At 36.4% G+C, this 22,331-nt stretch overlaps 1 protein-coding gene across 4 annotated transcripts in view; it reads right to left on the bottom strand.

The window, feature by feature from the left end:
• CDK17 (cyclin-dependent kinase 17) overlaps window positions 1-8,041 on the bottom strand; it is a 57,000-nt gene extending 48,959 nt beyond the window's left edge. For 2 of the 4 annotated variants that reach the window (XM_009578184.1, XM_009578183.1), the window contains exon 1: window positions 7,893-8,010. In XM_009578184.1, coding sequence (XP_009576479.1) covers window positions 7,893-8,010 — 118 coding nt within the window. Of the gene's footprint in view, window positions 1-3,279; window positions 3,319-7,892 lie in introns of all 4 variants that reach the window. The other 2 variants (XM_009578181.1, XM_009578182.1) reach the window with 2 other exon arrangements.
• Between the last annotated feature and the right edge of the window lie 14,290 nt (window positions 8,042-22,331).

Consider the following 22,331-nt stretch of genomic DNA (forward strand, 5'->3'; position numbering starts at 1 on the left):
TTTTTTTTTTAATGTCCCATGAGTATCTCTATTATGTGACAAAAAGACCAAGCTGGTTTTCAGATTTCACTGCCTAAATTTTGGAATGGTATTTGCTTCAGCTAGGTTTAATAAAGAATCAAAATCACCTGTCATACATGGTGACATTTTCCCTTAAATCAAGCATCTCTGATAGAGCTGAGTAAGTCTGCAAGAATGTATTATTCAGTAACCACTATCCATTCTGGACATGGAAACCATATAAATACATATATTTTAATTCCATACAAATAAAGAGTTGTTCATACAAAGAGGAGTTTTTTCTAATCAAAATAAGACAGATATTGAAGACCTAGCATTTATGATCTCTGATTTGGGTATATAATGGGGACTGAACCCAGGCATGCTCCATATTCTAAGTAAGGATGAACTTTCGTGCAACAGCAAGCCTGCCACAATTCGCTGCTGCTACCAAAAAGGAGGCTCAAGGTCCTCCCCCAGCAAAAAAGAAGTGTAATTTTGATTTAGGTTTTTGAACTAGATCATCACAGGGCATGCAGAGTGCGGGTGTTGACAGAAGGGTGGAGGCAGAACCTCACTCACCACTTCTAGCTGCAACTTGACTTTGGACTGGCTCAACTATAACAAAATCTCACTAAACACCCTGAGAATCAGCTACTGGTTTTTATAGGACAGGACTCTACCCAGTTTCTTTTCCACCCACCTTGACTCACCCTTGCTCCAGAAAACTTCCAAGGTTGGTTTTTTTTTTTCTATTTTGATAAGAGAATAGGGAAGTGTCAAAATTCTACATATGTGAAACTAAATATTCATTCTCTAAACAGCCCTGCATTCATGAAGCTTGCAATCCATCACGATAACCTTTTAAAATTATTTATATCGACTGTCTCAAATGCTACTGTCACATAGCTTAATCGTATTTTGGCATAATCTACTACATATTCATTTAATCTGAATGTATGCTCTATTAATGATGACTCAATTTTTACATATCTACTGACAATAAAGACTGATTTTTTTTTTTTTGGACTTGCAATACAAAATATTTGGAACAAACTGCTTTCCTGGAGAAGCTGTTGTCAAGAAGCTCTTTATTTCTTCAGAAATCCTAGATTGTAAGCAGGTTAATTTCTGACATCTTAGAGCTGGTATGCTGCACTGTACAATATTTAATTACAATGCTGTAAGGCTGTCAGACCCACTCAGTAAAATTAGTTGATTGCAGGTGATGGCTCCCATAGAAGAAATACTTAAATAACTGAAGCAGCTATACGTTTGCTATATCTGTACTCTCAGGGAGCTACATGAGGAGCACTGTATAAAATATTGTGTATTTATACATTATTTTATGGGGTTGTTTCCTTGGACTCCATTATGTGATACCCAGGAAAACATTAAGTCACTCTAAAAATAGAGCAACCACTCAAAACCACTTAAAACTGTATTTATTCATTAAATAATAAGATCAAACCTTCAAACTATTGACTATTACAATATTAAAAACTTAGCAGAAGCTCAAGGGATTCCCCCCATTGCTCAAAATTAATCCATTTGAGTACAGCAGTTATGTCCAGAGCACATGTTCTTCACTTGGAAAACACAAGGCAAAAAATATTGGTAGCACGTTTGAAGAAATGTGCTGACAGAAACCTAAAGAAACTCAGTTTCTCCCAGAAATTAAGTACCTCAATGATTAAAATGGTGCTGTAATGTCCTGAAAACCTTTTCTTTTTTAATTTGGGACGGAAAGGACAGAAATTTTTCGAAGGAGTCTGTTTAAACTACAAAACCAAGAGATAATACACAGGGCAAAAAATGAGGTCAAGACATCTAAAAAACACTACAAAAAGCCTTTCAAAGTTCACTTCATATACAGTAAGTTTTTGCCTTCAGTCTAGGTACTGAAACAAAGATGATCAGAGTCAAATGAAAAATATTCAAAACCGAAGATCTGCCCTTGAGATTTATGTATTTCATATTGTTTAAAAGATAATTCTCAAAACAGTACTTTTGGTCATCGGAACACTGACCATGCTGGAACATAAGCATGGTAGTCCCATACCCCCTATCACGTTATGCATGACACACCACCAGTTACTAACCTCCCTTTTAAAAAGTGTAACTCCAGAAGGCATTGTACTACACCAAATCCTTCCCAACACTATTTCAGGTAAAATTTAAATCAATGTGAGCCAGCACTGTAGCCAAGATACAAGTATCCCTGGCCTCCATCCTTGCCTCCCCACACACAACTACCCTATAGCTCCCAACGCAAACATCCGTGAGGCCACACTGCCAACCAAATCAGGAAACAGAGAATCTGGCTCCTTTTTGCCCTACTTTCAGAAATAACGGCGTTGGCTAGTTACGTCTATTTTACTTTTCTGTGCTTAACAAGTCCATCTGAATGCCATTTGAGAACAAATCTCTACATACCCATCAGTGAGCCTACGCTAGCAGAAATCTGGTGTATTTACAGAGTCCACTTCTGCATCTAAGCACCACATTCTCCTGCCAAATCTGCATTCTGCTCGTGAAGGAAAACACTTATGAGTGGACACCGCCCACCCCCCAAGACTACAGGTCTCTGCAGCATGCTTTCAGCACTGTGTTTTCATACTCATTTAGCTTTATAAGCACTTCCACACATGAATAGAGCCTCCAGGTTTTGTGGGAAGAAGCAAATTAAAACAGAAGGGAAAAAAGAACACTATGTTTTGCAGTGTACGTGGGATGGAGAAACCATACTGAACAGTAATAACAAAAATTGATGTATGCCACAGCACAGAAGGGTACATACAGACTATAATAAAAACATCATCAGTATGGTATAAGGGACAATACAAGGTTCAGTATTTAATTGTGACAACTGCCAGTTATTTGCAGTAAACTGTAGCTCTAGAATGAGCTCTATCACTTCTGGGGATTTCTTCCCCCCACTCCCCCATACTTTTATATCTATACTTTGCTCCAGTATCAACAGAGAAACTGTACTGATTTATTACCAGTAAGTATTTCTATGCTCATATTTTCAATTCAAGAATACTGTCCTGAAAAGATGTTGCAACACACTGTTTTCTTTCTATACTCAAGGAATCACACATAGCAGATGGAATGGGAGTTTCTCAGCTGTACTGAAGATGATATGAAATGACTACAACTACAAAGACATTTGAATGTTCTGAGACAGTATTGCAATGTGTCAATTTTTATAAACATTCATTCCTCTTATCAGAGTAGTAACTAGCCATTAAGGCCTTAAACCTAAAAAACACTTACGCACTTTACTGTAGTTGATCCTTCCATTATTACTCACACCTGTAAAATTACAAAAAAATTATGCAAGTGTTTGTGAGACTGGGTCCTATGATCACATCACTGAGCTAAAACAGACCAAATGGAGATAAATATTACTCTAGAAATTAATGAAGCCATTTCTATGAGAACTTCGCTTGTTTTGGTTTAGTATATATGTGTGTATATATCTATATACAAAAATAAAACCTGGCAATATAGAATGGCTTTCCAAGTTACTTACACATTAATGCAAGAGCTGTGGACATATTTTTGAACGTATCTTGTAATTATTCTTAAAAGCATGCTTGAAGCTTGTGATAATGTGTTTTATAATATTAGACAATATGGCCACATTTTTCATTTTCATTAGAGAGCATATTCATATGTATTTAAAGTATTTGCATAAATTTTACAGTTAATTGAGCTTTAAATATGCATGATTTGGATGTTACTTCTAGCCAAATTTCATTAATATGTCATTCGCAAGTAAAAATTTCAGGAGCAAATTTAGTTGTCAACTGCTACAAATTACCATTTAGTATTTTTAATATTAATCTGGATACATATATTAAGGTAGAACCTAGAATTAAAAAAGCAAGCCGGCACATTGTTAGTGTGCTTGAATTGAGACAGAATGAAAAATAAACAACAAATCCAACTAACTGGTTTTATATGTTGAAACAGAGACCATGAAAAGCTTCTGTACTCAGATAAGAGAATAGCCCAAAGTATACTTCATACAGTCCACAGTTCATAAGGCTTCAGATGTATATTAGGCATTTCACTGGTCCCTCTATTTTTATGGTTTATGCATCTGATTTGCGATGCTTCCTCACTCAGAAGCCAATTACGATGAACATAATTTGTAAGGCAGATTTAATTATATATAGGTTTCTGGTCACTAAATAATTTGATGGTGTTCCAAAAAAACCCCAAAGCAAAAGCAAAACTGTTGGTTATTCTACATTCAGTGCAATAGCTCTGTGCTACTGCTTCAAACAATATGGGTTGATCACTGCTAATCTCATTTTGCTGCTGATGGATGAGTGCTGCATGCTGAGATTGTACTGACATCACGCGATGAAGGAGGCTGTGTATGAAATGAGATTGCATACAAAAGGTTAGCTGATTCAGTGGTATCAATGCACTGCGAAGAAATTAAAAGTTACGTATCTATTTTTATGTCTGTGAACTGCAAATGGGACAATTTGTTCTGCATCAGGAGTACTGTTCTTTAAAAGTAGATCTTCAAACCACCCACTCAAAGCTGGAACTAATAACAAAGTGGGCCTCTGGATTGGAGCAGCAGTTATTTGAAATCAGAGGCAATTGTTCTGGGAGAGGAAACATTTGCCAGGGGGCTGAACAAGACAGGTTATTGCAAAAGGATGACCATGAGGAAAGGTCCCTGGTACTACGAGCATGTGATCTACATCTGGAATTGCAGTGCTAAACTGGAACTTTATTATAACGATTTGACAGGACATGTATGTGAAAATCGGATACAGATGAGCGTGGATCCTAGGTCCTGTGGTTTTCTATGGATGTAGCCTCTACAACCTCTAAGGTCCAGTAACACAGCTGTTTTCCAGGAAGGAAAAAAGCTAGCATGTATAAAATTGTATCCTTCAGCAAACATGGCCATCAGAATGGAATGACAGGAGACAAGACGGGTGATTCACTAGGAAGAAAAAAATAAAACAAAACAAAGCTGAACAACAAAAATGGAAGAAAATTCTGCTGTAAAAACCTTCAGTGTTCAGAGTCTATCCTTGCCTTCTGGCATGAGAAGAACAGTTGCAACGCCCTTGAACTCTCATTTCTCAAGTTCATGATGTAATATGACCGAAAATAAACCACATATGAAGAATCACTTTCTGAAGACTGCTTGTACGCCTGACTTTGATTCTCTGTAGATCAAGATATTGGCTTGCCTCTGATTTACTAGACTGTGCTTTTTAAGTTCCTTTAAGAACAGATACAAAGCCTGCAAACTGGGCACATTTGTGTTTCTCTGTTCCATAGGGTAAAGGAGCTGTTTATTCTTCTTAAAAGCAAAATTAGGGAGATGGTTACTCCTGCCTTCTGAGATCACCACCATCGCAGTAAAAGATGCACTTTCAAGATCTTAAAGCTGCTATCACTTGATAAACTATTCTTCAAGAGACTACATCCTCTCGTGTGTCCCAGCTGGATATTTACAGTTAGTACAGGCTTCTTAGCACTCTGATTTTATAAGACGCCAAGGCAAACCTTTCTTATTTAAGCACTCCTCTGTAAGCAATTTTTAAAAATAATGTCCACTCAAGGATTTTTTCCAGGCTATGTTCTCTACCAAGCTTGTCTTTCACTAAAAGATAGAACTCATTTCCTTACTGTTTTTTCCAGCAACTGTTGTTGCCCAAACCCTGATTCCTACGGTCTGTCTGAAAACTACTCCTTGCAAAATATCTTGATCTGTGGGAAAGTTAGAGCTTCCTTTAGAAAAGCAGGACTAGCTGGTGTGGCAAGCATTTTTCCAACCCTACTTTCTAAGAAAAGTAGGGTTGGAAAGGAAAGGAAAAACAAAGGAAAACAAAAATCCACAAAGTAGTATCCTGTTCATCTCTGCGAGATCAAAGATAGGACAGATACTATTATCTGCATTCTAGAAGTATCAGAAAAAGGAAGCAAGTGTCAGTAAAACTTTTTTAAATGACATAAAATGATGAGTTAAAGATTACGCATAGCAACAGTATAGTTTATATTTATTATTCTTCCTCTTTCAAGAGGATCAGCAACACTTCGGTGTATCCAAAGATACTCTACTAAGGCATTAAAAACATTTTGCAGTTGTAAGCATAACATGTATTGTATCGCACAACATTAGCATATAAGCTTCCTTTTGGCCAATGAAATAATGTGGAAAGCAAAATAAAAGGAACACTAAAAGCTAAATAATGAATTTGTAATTAGAAACATTTTCTTGATTTGTATTTTTGCCACTTTAAATATCTACTGAGAAGTTAAGTTTGGCGACAAGCATGCAGAAGACATCTAAGTATTGCTGTTTGAGATAGTCCGCAGATAAATATTACAAACTGCAATAGATTCATACATGGTTTAAGATGGAGTAAGCTCATGCTTCTGTAAACAAGTTATTGTGTCCTCTATCCCTTGAGCTGGCACTCAGAACATGGTCCAGATCAAAGTAAAATCTTTTTATTCTTCCCAGATCCAGTTTTCAACTGAATCAATTCAAGCACCCAGTTCACTACATTCACTGAGGCTGATAACAATTTTTCACGCTCATTTCCCAGCATGAAAGTAATATTCTTAGCATTTATTTGCATAATGAAATCAATCTGTCGGAAGTATATACAGGTACGAACAAAATACGCATCAGTAACAAAGGCTAATACAAGTGAAACCATGTGGGACAACTGCTCAGTGTCTCAAAAAGTACTTAGTAGGTATCAGTGCAAAATACTAAATTTATTGTTTCAGAGTAGACCTGTTGTATCAACACATCAAAAGTTGTGATAAACATCATTTTCCAAACTATCGGACATGGCTTATGATGAAGACAGAACAACAGCAATGTATATATCAGGGATTAAGGGTAAAAATGAAAAATATGAATAGCTTTGTTTTGTCAAAGGTAAATTCAGCTTTCAAAAGCTTGGTATGCAACAGATCTGGGATGGGGTTTTAAAAGTCTACAGGGCAAATTCCATTGCCTCTAATTCTGCTCAAATTTCCCAGCCCTGTCAGTTTTCAATGGAAAAATTCAGAATCATTTATTGGTGTGAAGTGGGAGAAAAAAAATAAATTTCAGATCATTTGATACTTGAGAAAATTTTAGATGTCAGCAGAGCAAGAAATAACACTAGTCAGCATAGAAGATGAAATATGACTTAAATGCTGCAGCCCAGGAAACAGAAAAAAGCAACAAAATCTCTTCTAGTCATTATTACTGCAGATGGCATTCAAAAGCGGTATCATCATTAATGTGGACTTTATAGCAGTCAGTACGTTTATGGGATCAGCCAAAGACTTGCGTAAGAATACAGAGACAAGCTGGTTATCCTGAATGTTTCCAGTTGCCTTCATATTGCTGAAGAGAAGTACTATTCAGAGACATGAAGAGGTGACAGAATTCTCAGACTAGTGCACTGCATCACCAATGATAAGGTAAACAGTTTTATTTATAATACTTAAGCAACTACTATCAATCATATTACCGAATAATGATTTTGAGAAAAATTGAATTTGAAGCCATATGAAGTTGATGTGAGACCCACTACATTCATACAATAACGGGTTTATTTACTGAAAGAGCATCTATGATCCTTGCTGCACACCACAATATCAATTTAGGTAGCTTTTGATAAATAGCTGTATAACAGTTCAATATCAAAGCAAAGTAAACCAATATGTGACAACATGTGACCCTGTTAAAAGAACTAGGGTAGTCAAATGTAAGATAAATCAAAAGAACAGGTTAGTGAGGAAGTCCATGCAATTGTGAAAACTGAAATAAAACCCAACAACACTCACTTGAGTGGGGCCTGATAAAATTCTTACATTTTCTGGAAAGTGAAAGATATGCTTACCGTTATCTTTGCTGCTATTTTCCTCAATTGTCATTTGTTCTGCTAGCTCAGACAGCGATTCATCAATGGTCTGGCTTCCACGCAGGGTTAAGGAAAGTCTCCTCTTAAACTTTTTCATTCTATCAATATTAAGTCTGGCTTAAGGAAGCCTGAAAAAAAAAAGATTAAAAAGCAAAAAGTTAGAAAAAATTAGTTCACCAGAAAACAAAATTTAATTACCTCACATAAAAACACAGGAAGGCTTACAGAAAATTTAGTCAATATGCAAGTTATCCTTAAAACAATATCCTTAAAGCAAGATTACTCTACTGGACTGAAAAAGAATGTCTTGAGAGGCAGGTGCCCACACATTTTTGCAATTTTTATTTCTGTTAGGGAAAATGAGAATCTGTTTTTTAAAAAAACTACAATAAAACAGCTAATTTGATCACTAATTTTAAAATCTAACAATATAACAAACAGTCATATGAAAACTTATTGAGTGTGCACTCTGCCACCGCCTCCTCTGCAGCCTCTTTCACCAAACCCGCTGAGGACGATGAGGCTGGAACCTACTCTCTCTTTCAGCCTATTTGTTTATGGATGAGAAGTTACTGAACTTCTCTATATTTTGCCTTTTTCACAAAAGGAGGAAGGGGACAACACTAAAAGCCTTAAACACAAACGCAATTCTCAAACCCGATCCCACCTAGGGAAATAGATAGCCAGGGCCTGATAACGACAGCTAGAATGGACATTTCTCTACAGTCAGGCAATAAGGCTAAACTGGGAACAAAGCAGGAGGCACTTTCTCCATGGAAAGCAGTAAGCAAACAAGGGTCCAGGCCAATAAACACGTTGCCTCAAGTCCAAGCTGGTAAATGAACTTTGCAGTGTGCCATACATTTGCCCTTACACGACAAGAAGCACAATTCTGTCCTTCATTACTCCGTATGGACAATTCACCCTAGATGTTATTTCACAATAACTTGTTCATCTGCTCATAGCCCCCAAGAGTCACATAGGCAGTGTTAAACACAAGCACAGCATACTTTTAAGTCTGAGCTGCTCATGTATTTTTTTCCTGCATCAGCCTCTTTGTGCTCCAAAATGCCTAATTCACATACAAATTTAAAAAAAAAAAAAAACCAGATTTTCCTCAATGTCCTCCTTTAAACAGAGAAATGCAAGAAGTAGTACGCTAAAGATCTACATTTAATAACAAATTGTGAATATGATTACTTTTATATTGCCATCATCCCTTTAAGTATACACATTTCAACTGCGTAGCTTACTCTTTGTTTAGATGCTACATAATAAAAAGGAGAACAAATCGGTCAAACAACTTGGAAGGGTCTGTTGGTGATAGGAGAATGCATACATAGACTAAACCATCACAAGACAAGATTGCACAGGACAGTAACACATAAGGATGGATAAAAGCAGACCTTTGGGATTTGAGCCCCAAAGTCTGAGCTGAACAGTACAATCACTGGCAAAGCAGCAGCTGCATCCAAGGGGAAAGTGGTGGATTACAAAACAGGGTAACATCTTAGACAACCACAGCTACTATAAGCAGAAATAGTCAGGTACCGGGTACAGATATGTAGGAAATAAAAATATAACTGCTGGAGATACAGTTAAGCCAGCAGTTTCTAAACTGTCCTTTTAATGTGTTGCTGTATGTGCAATAAAGCCACACCTTAGTACGAATAATTTTGCTCTCTCTCACTCAAAAGCAGGATATTCTTATTGTTAAGAAACTGCATTCAGAGAACGTTCCAAGGGGAACATTTACTTTTCCTGTTCAGGACCTGCTTTAAAGACCTTACTTGAAACTGCTTTATTTCTGCGTTTATTTCAACTTTTCCAAAAAATGATGGCTATGTTTCTCTTAAACACCTCGTTTTCAAAAAAAATTGGAAGGACGCATCCTTTACATGTGGTTTTGCTCAATTCTCCTATAGTGTTCTTTGAAACCTGCATCTTCCTACGTGTATTATTCTCAAAAAGGATACATGCAATTTTTAGCTATGTAATGCCCTAAAGCTACCTGACAGCACAACAATTTCTTTCCAATTTTCCACTTGGGCAGTAACTGAAAAAACAGATGCCTTTATATGGAAACGGGCTGTTCCTGGCTTTTGATCTTGCAAATACTCAAGCCTACACAATTTTTTAATCAAAAAGAAGGTCTACTGCTGAAGAATATTACATATAAATTAACAGACACATGGATTAGAAAATCCGAGAGACATTCTAAATCTCAAGCCAATATAAAAGCAAATATTTTGTTAACTATAGTTACAAAATTTCTCCTGTTAAAGAAGGGTTTCATGGAGTGTCGAAGCACCATTTTTACTAAGATTCCGAATTAAGTTCAGGGCTTGATTGTGAAAGAATTTAACTGTAGAAAGGAATCAGGAGTGGGAATCCACGTGTGAGTGAATGCTTCCCTCTACTGAAATGTAATTCAGTTTTTTTAAAGGAAAAGATGCTTACTGATACGAAACCACGTTTTCCTCCCTTAAAGCATCAGTATTCTTGCTAATTCAGATGTGTAAAGGATGCATATATTTAAAAAAAAAAAAAGAAAAAAGAAAAAAAAAGGAGAAGGAGTGACTAGTATCTAGGACTTGGAAATGTCCTATCTTTTTGACTTCTTTATTCTCACTTCTGGCCAAAGTTGCAGAACCTGCTAAATCTTGGTAGTTTGAGACAAGATCTCAATGAACAGAGCTTTGAAAATATGATCTACACAATCCAAAGCTAGCATTGGTTCTCTGAAATGGCAGCAATTTCACAGAAAAATCAATTTGAATTCAGTTTAACAAAATTGAAGGGAAATTGTCTGATACTGATTTTCACCAATTCATAACAGATGCATACTTTTCTCCATTTAACAGTAAATCTAATTTAAATCCAAAATGGAGTTACTTGATTAGTACATCTAGTGGCTACGATTAGATGCAGTAAGACTCTCGATGTTCCCCCAAGTTCTTAACAATTGTGAGAAGACTATACTATTATTTTTACTTTTGAGTTTTAGAACAGAGCCACGGGCTTGGCTATTCTATTCTGTAAATTTATCTACTCTGAGTAATTTGTACCCAAATCAAATATTTTAAATGTCACGGCAGATAGATGCATACACTTGAATGCAACTAATGCAAATTCTAGTCTTCTGCAGACAGAATGAGGACAAGCAATCTGATACAATACTATCTAATACAACCCAGAAAAGCTGGCAGAGACATACTTGTTCGATCCTTATACTGATATGAAATGAAGGAAGCGACAATGTATTAAAGGAACTGCTGTTTCTTACAAATGATCTCCAGTCTAACCCTGAAAAGTTGGTATTTTTGTCTTTAAAAGCAACACAAGTTAGTCCTTGAAAACTATGCTAAAATTTACCTTTCGTACACATTTTTCTCCTTAAAACCTGCAGAAAAAGTATGTTCCAACATTCATTGTCATTAACTCAGTTTGCTTCAATAGTCTTAAACTCCCGCTTTGCTCTCAATGTCATTTAAAAGTGATCTCTATAACACAGTTCTGAAAACAAACTCCACAGTTTTTAAATCATCCAGGTAAGATCAGATTTAAACAAGTGGCTTCTGGCTCCCTTTCTCTGTATCAGACCAATCCTTCCCACAACGCCGGTAGGAGAGCACTTCCCACTTAGCAAACACAGATGTCCACAACACCCTGGCTATAAAGCAGACAGACATTAAAGCATTTTGATTCCAAAGTAATAACTAGATTCTGCACTCATCGATTCACCAAAAATCAGAGGCCTTATACTGCCGATAGCTAAAATTCTCAAAAAAACCCACCACTCCCTTCAAGCTCCCAGGCCCTTGATACCTTGAAAGCGAAGAAAGGAATGCATAAGATCTCTATAGACAATTAACATATGCTGTGTGCTTAATCCTTGTAAGTTTAGACAAATTCAGCTAAAATTTTCAAAAGCAATGAAGTTATTTAATAGCTTAAATTTTAGCCAGTTTGTTTCAGGAGGGTCACAAATACCAAAAGCTCACTAAGATTTTGCTGATTCAAAGCCCTTTGAAGTCAAAGGGAACCTGTCCTTCAACTTCAATAAGCTTTGGACCAGACTAAGTGCTGACTCTTCTGTTTCCAGAAGTTATATTGCATTAAGATGCATCCACATAGAGATTAAGCATTTAAAAATTACTTTTCCACTTAGATACACACTGAAGTTGCTATTTGACTGGTTTTACAAGCTGCTTTACAAGGTGGTAGGTGTTTTCCAAACACTTAAAGGCAGTTCTTATTCTGAAAAACTCATTATCTGAAGACGACAGCTAAAGCGGGAGGAAAGGACAGGAACAGAAACCCTACATAACAGCAGCACGTGAACAACAGCGTGGACACAGCATGGCTCTTAAGGATGGGTTAACAAACTAAAGCCACAGGCATAAGATATCGAAGAAAGCAGGTAACAGCACTCCAAATGAACTCCTAGGATAGGAGGAGGTGCAAACACACGTGGGACACTCAACCTGATTTCATTAAAATCGCTACAAACAAATGGGTACATTTACGCAGCAGTGGGTCAAACTGTGTGAAGATGGTTAAAAACATTGCAAAAAGTCATACTGTGGCAGACTTTTAAAGACATCTGAAGATTCTGTCATGAGACTTATATTTTTTTAGGATCTAAGATGGAAAATCAAGTAAGGTATTATCGACTGAAGAATAAAAACAGTCCACACAACCAGAAACAAGAATAACAAGAATCATGAAATTCTCTCTCATATGGTCCTCAGCATTACAGTTGTTAATGATTGTCAAAATCCATGGTGCCATTCACTGTATCATTCAAATCTGAACAGATAATAATTAAATCTTCACTATCATTTTAATTACACCAGTTACAGGTCTGTTTTTTCAATATTTTCAAGCACGTAATAAACCATGCATCATTTGTTTGGCTGCATTAATAATTTTAGATGCATGTAGCTTAAGAATAAGTATTTCTGAAGGTGATAATCCAAGCTTGTGTCAGAAAGAGAGGACTGAAAAGCTTAGAGTACTGCAAGCAATATGAATTAAAAACAAACAGGAAACACCTGTCAAGGATATTGTCCCCTTAATCTAAAAAGAAAACCAGCTTTCCATAGTTTTTATATGTATTAAACTGTTCTCAATCTACCTGGATTTAAAAAAAAAAAAAAAAAAAAAGCTACTGATCACATAAGCGTGTTGCACAGAGCAAACTATTAATTACACTAATGAGAAATATATGTATAATTTATCTAAGATCATAAACCACCAGTCTGAGCACTCGTAAAATTCACATCTAATACAGATGTGCTTCCTTATAATCACAATTCTACTCTACAAGAATGTATTATAAATACGGCATCTTACTCATTACATCTGTTCTTTGTATTTGTTTCAACTCACATTTGCTCACATTGGTGAAATATTTTTCCACTGCATTTTTCCACACTTGGTCTTTAGAAACAACGTGACTCTGGCCAACTAGACTCTTGTCCGGAACAGAACCACTTTTATGCTGCATTAGGTCAAAGAACTGACACTGCACAGATATAAGCAACACCTGACAAACAAGGCCTTTGTTACTGATGAAAGAAAAATAATTATGAAGTCACGTATCACACCCCAATTTGACCTCCCAGTAAAAAAAGGGCAAAAGGATCCTCACAGCCTTTTCTTTATGAATAAAACAATATTCAATATGGAATTAAACTTTTGAGGTGAAGCCCCTTTTCACGTATTTATAGAATCGCAGCCAAACAATTACTGAAAACTGAAGGTAGAAAGGTATTCACAAAGGTTAACTTCTTATCCAAGGCTAGTTTTCCTATTTAATATAGGCAAAGAGGCTCCTCCCAAAGCGAGTAAGAGCATCTATATTCAGCTCCTGATCTAGATTATCAACTGGAAAAACCTCTGCGAACAGAGGAAATATATGGACATTAGCCTGTTCTAATTTAATGTAGGTTGTGAATACTTTTCCTCATCTTCACCCCCCCAAACCATTTGCCTTTAAAGAGTAACAAAAGACAGAAATCAAAAGAAGTTTTTTTAAAAAACAATCCTTCAAGTTAAAAAATATATTGATCATTACTACAGGCATATTTAACTACACTACTGGTACAGAATTTAAAAGAAAGAAAACCGCCAAATCTGCCAAAACGGTCAAATCTTGCAGTCCTTTTTTCATATCCTATGCTTATCTTCTTTCGCTTGGACTCAAGTTTTGCTTAGGTAATCACAGCAAGTTTACATTCTTTAAAATGTACACATGTTCTCCCCCATATAGATACAAGCAATATCAAATAGCAAAATCAATAGAGACATTCTATTTGATAGCTAGAATCACAGAATCATAGATCTATTTGATAGATCTCCCTAAATTAGATAGATTGTACTGATTAATAGCTCCACATTAATTATCAAAGGTTCTGTTCTCTCAACAGCCAAGTGAAGAAACACAGTACGAGTCTGGTTAAATTGGCTGACATTTAAGCCAACAGAACGAATGAGCTGACTGGCAAAGCTTCTTGCATTTGCTGTCAGACCCATAAACTGAAAGTCTTTTTTGTCTCTTGAAGGGGAAGGCAAAAACCAGATTACTTGAATGTAGCATGTATACTACCAATGAGGCATGGACCTTTCCATCTCAATAGATACAATGAGCACTGGAAACCAAAAGCAATGTCTGTAATTTTACCAGCTTTGATTAATAAGCATAAAGCTTTAATATAGCTTTCAGAAGGAAAAAAAAAAAAAATCTTAAAAAAAAAAGCTTGCTGCTCCCTAGTTCTGAGATTATTTTAGTGACAGATTTACAGCGTTGCAGTCGTTACTTCTGGGACCATCTTCCTCATTCTTGCAAATGAGCCAGTCTTTGGAAGAAAACAGAGCGGAAAGCCCCTTCTAGGCTCAAGAAGACAATGTTAGTTCTAAGACGATGATGATGAAGATGAAAAGCATCTGCAATCTTTTGAGAGCCTGAGCAATTTTGACAATAAAAGGCACAGACTTTCAAAAAGTAAAGGCTTGCTTCTTTTTCTTTCTTCCCCGCCACGATTCAGGCACCAAATCAAAGAATCTCATACTGAAGAACCTTCTCTCAACCTCCAGTATCTCTCAGCCCAGCACCACTTGTCCTCTAAGCATCTGAACTCCCATGACCAGAGTCTTCAGCATTTGCTTCGTTGTGCTCACAAAAAAGTTACATTTATAACCCAAGACCTAAGACAATGAAAAGCTTTCAACTTACTTCAATATTCTTGAATCAAGCACCAAGAGATGCAACAAATACACCATAGCAATATAAACTAAGATAAAAACTAAAGACACTCCTGATTTGGATAAACAAAGAACAGTGGTACAAGTTTCTAAATAAAATAAAGTTTGGGCCTTTTTCTCTTAGCACAGAAATTAATTACACTGGGGAAGCTGTTGGGGAAACCTTATCATGGCCTACCTGGAAATTAACCACCAAGTGAGAGCTATAACAGAGCTCATCTCAGGAAAAAAGCTTTGTAATTTTATTAAAATTAAAATTTTTTATTAAAACTGAAGACAGAACAAAGACCATAATAAAAAATTAACTTTCTATGGTTAATTGGTACATCACTGTAAATTTACAGCTCACAATTTTTCCTCCAAATGTCAAATTTTTGGGGTTTGTTACTTGTTGAACCTCAATACACGTTCTGTATAGTGTGAACACAAAAATGCCCCACCAAACAACCCAGAGAGAAAGGCCTTACATTAAAACCTACAAGGCAAAAGTAAAACCAAACCCTTCCATACTTATTGTATGCATACATGTCTGGGCATATGAGTAATATCAAAGAGTCAGGAATGGTTTAAAAACAGACAGCTTTGGATGCATTCTTCTTACACTTCTATGTGCATGCAGAAGACAAAAAAAAAAGGCAAGAGAAACAAAGCTGTTTCACAGTAATTGAGGCTTTTGTTTTGTTGGGTTTTTTTGGAAGAAAGCACAACATAGCAACAGAGGGAGAATTCTCAATTAGCGAGTAAGAGCCAGCATGGTATAGATGACATTCTACAGTACTGACAACATACATGCATATTTTTCCTATGAATACCAAGCCACATCTAAGATCTGATACACTGAAGGCATTATATTGAGACACAAAACAAGACATTAAGAAAAAAAACGTATGATAAAACAGACTCTTTGGAGACTTATTTAATGCATAAGATTTAACAGTCTCTTCTGTATTCTGTATTTTTCTAGAGATTTCTGACAAGAATAAGCTGTGGTACCATTACTATTTCTGAAATAACAGAGAGATGGAATACCTTGGCTACAACTAAGAAAGTAACTACTGACAGAAACAACAGCCTAAACATGTTTCTCATAGGCAGGCTGAGTACTTGTAATACCTCCACTGAGATATTTTAAAGACAATTCCAAAGGGGCAGTAAATAAACTCGTTCTTGCAATAAACAATCTTTGAACTATGGTTCAAGAATTTGTTTGAATTAAGAAACTTCTTTTACCTAAACTTATAAATTGCTCTGATTCGGTATTTTTTAAAACCTCAAAAATTATTGTCTTTTCTTCCCTTCTCCAATCCTATTATTGGTACAACTTCAGAGATTCCTCACTAATAGAAAATCTCCGAACAGTAAGTCAATTACAGTTTTTTCTGCTGTATTAATTTTTACATAGCAGTCAAGATGTCTCAGCATGGGGCCAATTTGTTCTTGTTACAACATTCAGACAAATGGTGCTACATCTGTCTGAAGTGTTCATGCTGCCATTTAATGGTCAACTGGATATGCATACATGGATCATTTCAATATCCACTGCCAAGGATACTAAACACATACGAAAGATACTATTCCTGATGCAAATGATTATCCAGCTGACAACCTGGGAAAGAAAGAAGAGTTTTGACATATGTTCGCCAAGCGGCTTCGCAAATAGTTACGTTGGCAACAAAAAGGTGGTGGCAATATGCCCTATATGGCAGAGAAAAAAGCATGAGCCTGCTTAAGTCAATTTAATACTTCCACGGAAGTAGAGCTCTGATCCCTAGTGCACATCAAATGCAAGGTAAGAAGTCCTCTCTGGGAGCAGTGTGATACAACTGTTGTGTACCAGAAAAGTAGCCTGAAAAACTGCAGAGTTTCGCCTCAAGCTTATTTAGCCTAGGTAAACAAAAACTGAGATCTGAAATAAATGCAATCTGTGAACAAAATAAAGGACAACAGCAAATGCTGTTAAGGAAAGATGACATGGGGAAACAAGAACAAATGGATATGAAACAAAGTAAAAGCATTCAACACAAAGTGCCTTCATCCTCTGCAATAGGTTTAGGCTATTACAATTCCAACTGCACAATAACCACAAGCAGATTCTTTTTCTGTCTCTGTACTTCTCCTGCACGCACAATAACCACAAGCAGATTCTTCTTTTTCTGTCTCTGTACTTCTCCTGCAGGAACATCCCACTCCCAAATTAAGTTGTCCTGCCAAGACTCACAAAAGGTATTTTTCAGGGTACTTTCAAGGAGCAGGGGAGAAAAAAAAAAGGTACATCTTCACTTACACATACAAAATAAGGCAACTGCCATGCATCAAGCTGTCACAACTGTCACTGTTGAATCAAAACCAAGAACCCTACATGGAGACTAACAGATTTGGAGACTGAAGATCTTTCTGTATCACTGGATGTTCCTTTTCTTTGCCTGTGCAGATAATTCTTCCCTGTGTGTCTTTTACACACCATCTTACATATTGCTCTTCCTCCAGGTAACTGAGACTGTCCAGACAAAGGTTCCCAAATTCTGAAACTAAGCAGAACAACTAAATTACGTAATTTGGGTGACTGTGGTTAATCAGTTTGAGAGGCCACTCCCCTCCCAGACTGAGCAAACAGTCTAGCACATCAAAGGACACTACTCAAACTTTACGTTACCTTCTCTCAGTATAATTAATTCTCTACCTGAAGGTATCCAAGCAAGTTTTCTGGACCTTGAACAGGGGACCAGTGGAAGATTAAGGAACAACAACAGCAGAATGCTATACAGAATTGAGACAATGACAAGATGTCACCGAGACTCAGTGAAGGAGACAAATGGCAGCTCGTAGAAGTGGAAAAATACATATCTGTAAGTAAATGACAGATCAGTAAGACAGCATTAGTATATAGGAAACCTGGGAAAGTAACAACTATTAATGTCAGTCAATAACATTAAACCAGACATGAATAATTAGCAAACAAAACCTGAAAGACAAATAGTGTCCAGAATTTTTTTAAACAGAATTAAAAAAGGTAAAATAACTGTGACTGACGCCAGGCAAGCAATACTGATACTGTCAACAAAAGCAGGCACACACACACACGGCAAAGCAGAATTTCTCTAGGATCCTGCAGCTACAGCTTAAAGGCAGAGTAAGGATAGCTGGATATTTTATTATGAAATCTCTGCAAAGAAGCAGCAAAAGGATCACACAGTATGTACAGAGCACTATTCCCAAATACGTATTTGTGCTAGGCAGACCCATTTGCTTTCTTTTGTTTCTCTGTCAGAAGAAAGAAGTGGAATTCTATGGTTGTCTTCAAAATAATTTCTTCTGAATTACAAACACTATCATTCTTCTGCTGTTACGCTTACGATCTCATGCTGCCAAGGACTAAGAGTGGGCCAATCCCTTCCACAGGAAACTAATTCCCATTCTGGATCATAATTGTGCTGCAGAGGCTGATATTGCTACTGCTGTCAGTGACCTGGATAAAGCTGCCAAACTCTAAGATTTGTCTCACAAACAGCAAATGTTTTATGTTTTAAATCACTACCTCTACAGAGACTCAACACTCCCTAAAGAATCTTACCTCAGCAACATTTAATATCATAGTCTAACATAGATCTGTGTAAGTTTTTCACTTAGACAAGTACTGAAGCAGTTTTGTTGTAAAACTCCAGGGGAGGAAAAAAGTGCCCTAACTGTTACTATAATGTCACCGGAAGACATACCTTCAAAATAATCCAGTAGAGTTAGAATCATAGAATGGTTTTAGCTGGAAGGGACCTTTAAAATCATCCAGTCCAAACCGCTGCAATGAGCAGGGACATCTTCAGCTACATCAGGTTGCTCAAAGCCCTGTCCAACCTTGAATGTTTCCAAGGATGGGGCATCAACAACCTCTCTGGGCAAGCTGTTCCAGTGTCTCACCGCCCTCTTTGTAAAAAATTTCTTCCTTATATCTAGTCTGAATCTACCTTCTTTTAGTTTAAAACCATTACCCCTTGTCCTATCGCTACAGGCCAAACTGAGTTGCTAAATGACATGTGGGACCCCTATTCCTCTACAGCGAAAGAGCTGCCCAAGCTCCTCTAATTCCTTCCTCCTGTCCCCGCTACATTCTTTCAGTAACCTGGTTTCAATGTTTTTTTCTTTCTGGAATCTATGTGCTGGGGTGAAGATACACATATTAGAAAATTCAGGTTAAAGCAGCATTAACATTCAAAATTAGTATGCAAAGTTTAAGGGCAACAGATGAAGGGATAAATCTTGGATTTATTTATTTATTTGTTTATTCTCACTAGCTATTTGAATCTTTGTTTCTTAACCTCCTTTGGAGAACCCTGCTCTAGTATGCTGTCTTTCAACCTTTGAGATACAGAGTCCAACTGATGTCGTCCGTCATCTCAAAGAGTAAAAGATTATCTTTTGATTGATATAACATAAGGCCTATTTCTTTAAAATTTTAGGGTATGCTATTCTTTCACCAAACTACTGTTTCTATGTTAAGTACTTGAGCTGTTCTTGAATTACCCAGTTCAACAGCCTTGGGAAACAGTATGCTTTTGCCAAAATATTCTTTAAAATAAATTTTTCTGCATTCTAAGGGAAGTTTCTATCTCTTTTACCACCCAAGTATGCTACTTTTCAACATACGAAAGTATGCTGAAAAGTAACCAGAAGAATCCTCCCACTGCAGTTTATTTTCTTTTGATAACTAGGATCCATAAGTCTGAAATTAAACAGTCCAAGCAGCTTCTAGTTTTCACTTGTAGTACTTGTAATTCAGATCTATAGCTTCACTTTCTTTAAAATTAATCTGCATTTCTGTTTAACAAAAGGGAACCCAAGAGATCTTCAAAAGGACTAGCCATCTATGTCTCATTAGTAATTTGTAAAAGCACAAAATAATCAAGTACTATCATACTGAAATTTAAGTTGTGCATCTTGAATGCAGTTTCAGCACAACACCTGGTAATCAGATCTACCTGTGAAGTAAACAAAATGAGCTGTTAAATTGTTTTTATTATGAAAACCAGACTACATATGCTCTTAAAGAAGGTTATTTTAAATGAAATAACTTAAAAAAAAAAAATCCCCTGTAAGATTCTCCCTACACAATTATTTCACTCTCACATTATTCTGGTGAAAACTTCAGAATAAAAATCTGCCAGACTGTTGCCATGAAGTAAGCCTTAATTTTTTTATCTCCCTGGACTCTATGTTTTTAGTATACCTTTATAACAAGACTTGAGAATGAAACTTCTCATCAGCTGAATGGTAAACCAGAATGGCAGAGGCTTTCACTATTACTATTTACTGTAGGTAAACTATAGATTTACTTCACATACAGACAAGATACACATACACAATTAGATAACTTCATGTTTGTGTTCAGTAACAATAAGCAAACTTTGCTAATAACAAAGAAACTGTAGTTTTAATGAAGGCCTGGTTATAGCAACCATACAACAGGGAAATAGAAAAGTGATTTATTTCTATCTACTGAACTGTGCATGCTTCTTTCAGCTGAACTGTTCAGAAGCATTCTCATTTCTGCCATTTCTGATTTTAATCATACAAAAGAAACAGTTGGATTGCAGTCCAGTTGATATGCCATCTAAAGGTATATTTTATATTCATATAGCATAATAAACCTGCATCTTTTTCTTCCCAACATGGTACATATAATATAGGTGCTACCTCTAACAGTAATCCTGTAGGCATTACCATTTCTTACATCAGAATGAGTCACTGGAACAAGCCATACCCTTTGACTAAATTTACTGGAATTGAAAGCAAATCTGAGGTTCTATTTCCAGATCCTGTTACTTTAAAAACTATTAAATGAAGATATTTCACTTAAAAAAATACTACAGTCAGGTATCATTTGACTGGATTAATGTCATGGACTCACTTCTTTTTTTCTTTTTCATTGTAATTTCAAACAATTGGGACCATCTCACTGCTCCAACAGCCTTTTGGGATATTCCTATCTTCTATTCCCCACAGTTGGCAAAACTTATGACACCATTCCTCCACTGTCCATCTCTGATCCAGGTATGTCCCTAGTAGAGGTCATAGGGAACACTTTTTGAGGGGATTTTTACCAGGGTATTTAAATAAGCACTTCTGACATAATCTGGGGGTTTCCTAGCTCTTCTAAATGATCTTCATTGCCTCAGCAGTTCAGTAGTTCAGGTTCTTCTTTCACTATAATGCTATGGTGACCATAGACTGTAAGATTCCTTGCCAAAGAAGGACTATAGATTGACACCCTCCGCTTCCCTTTACCTGGTCAGGCATGCATGAACTTGCCTTCTGCACAATAAGGAACCATCATTGGTTTTTTTAAATTCTCTTCCTTCCTCTACTGCAGTCCTTAGCTTGGAACTTCCTCAGGATCATCGTACCTTATTTTCTCTGCTGCACACAAAACAGAAGTGAGCCAATTTCAACAACTCTAAGGAGGTACTACAGATACTATAGTCAGTTCTGTGAATTCTTAAGACTATCCCAATAACGATACTTTCCACCTCTATGAATGTATTCTTATTGGAAAGGAGAGGCTCCAATAAAATGCAGATTAAGAGCTCAGGACATCAACTGAATTATGAAAACCTAAAAGTAGATAATAGAATCCACCACAGAACTAAACCAATGTCATAATATAGTAAGATGATGAATGCTTACAAAATTGTTTCAGAAATCATGAGAGCTTTGGTACTTCACAACTTAGCTATCTCTGCTGTTGGAAGCAGGATCCATAAAGTAGTTACTGACCATGAAGAAAGCAAAAACAGATACAAATTGTTATGTGATTATGAAATAGTTCCCTTCTGAATTCATTAACTTTATTGAGAAAAGAGCTGTAGGAGAAACTTGATGATGGCAGCAAATGTGGTAGGCATGAAGTGCCTTCTGTCTGACTAAAACTGCAGTAGAAGCACATTCACTTTTGCTTTACACAAAAAATATAAAACATACCCAAGTTAATGAAAGCAAAGGTGGTTTCCAAGAATCAAGACTGAATTTGCTAAATTAAAGAGGGGTTGCTAAAAAAAATCCATTTCAATTTTCAGAGAAGTTGTAAGTAAAAATATATATTATCTTGGTATATTGTTACTGAAACCAAACAGACATAAAAGAAACTGATAGCGAAATCTC

Source organism: Fulmarus glacialis, unplaced genomic scaffold, assembly GCF_000690835.1.
Source record: "Fulmarus glacialis isolate BGI_N327 unplaced genomic scaffold, ASM69083v1 scaffold22175, whole genome shotgun sequence".
Taxonomy (NCBI): domain Eukaryota; kingdom Metazoa; phylum Chordata; class Aves; order Procellariiformes; family Procellariidae; genus Fulmarus; species Fulmarus glacialis.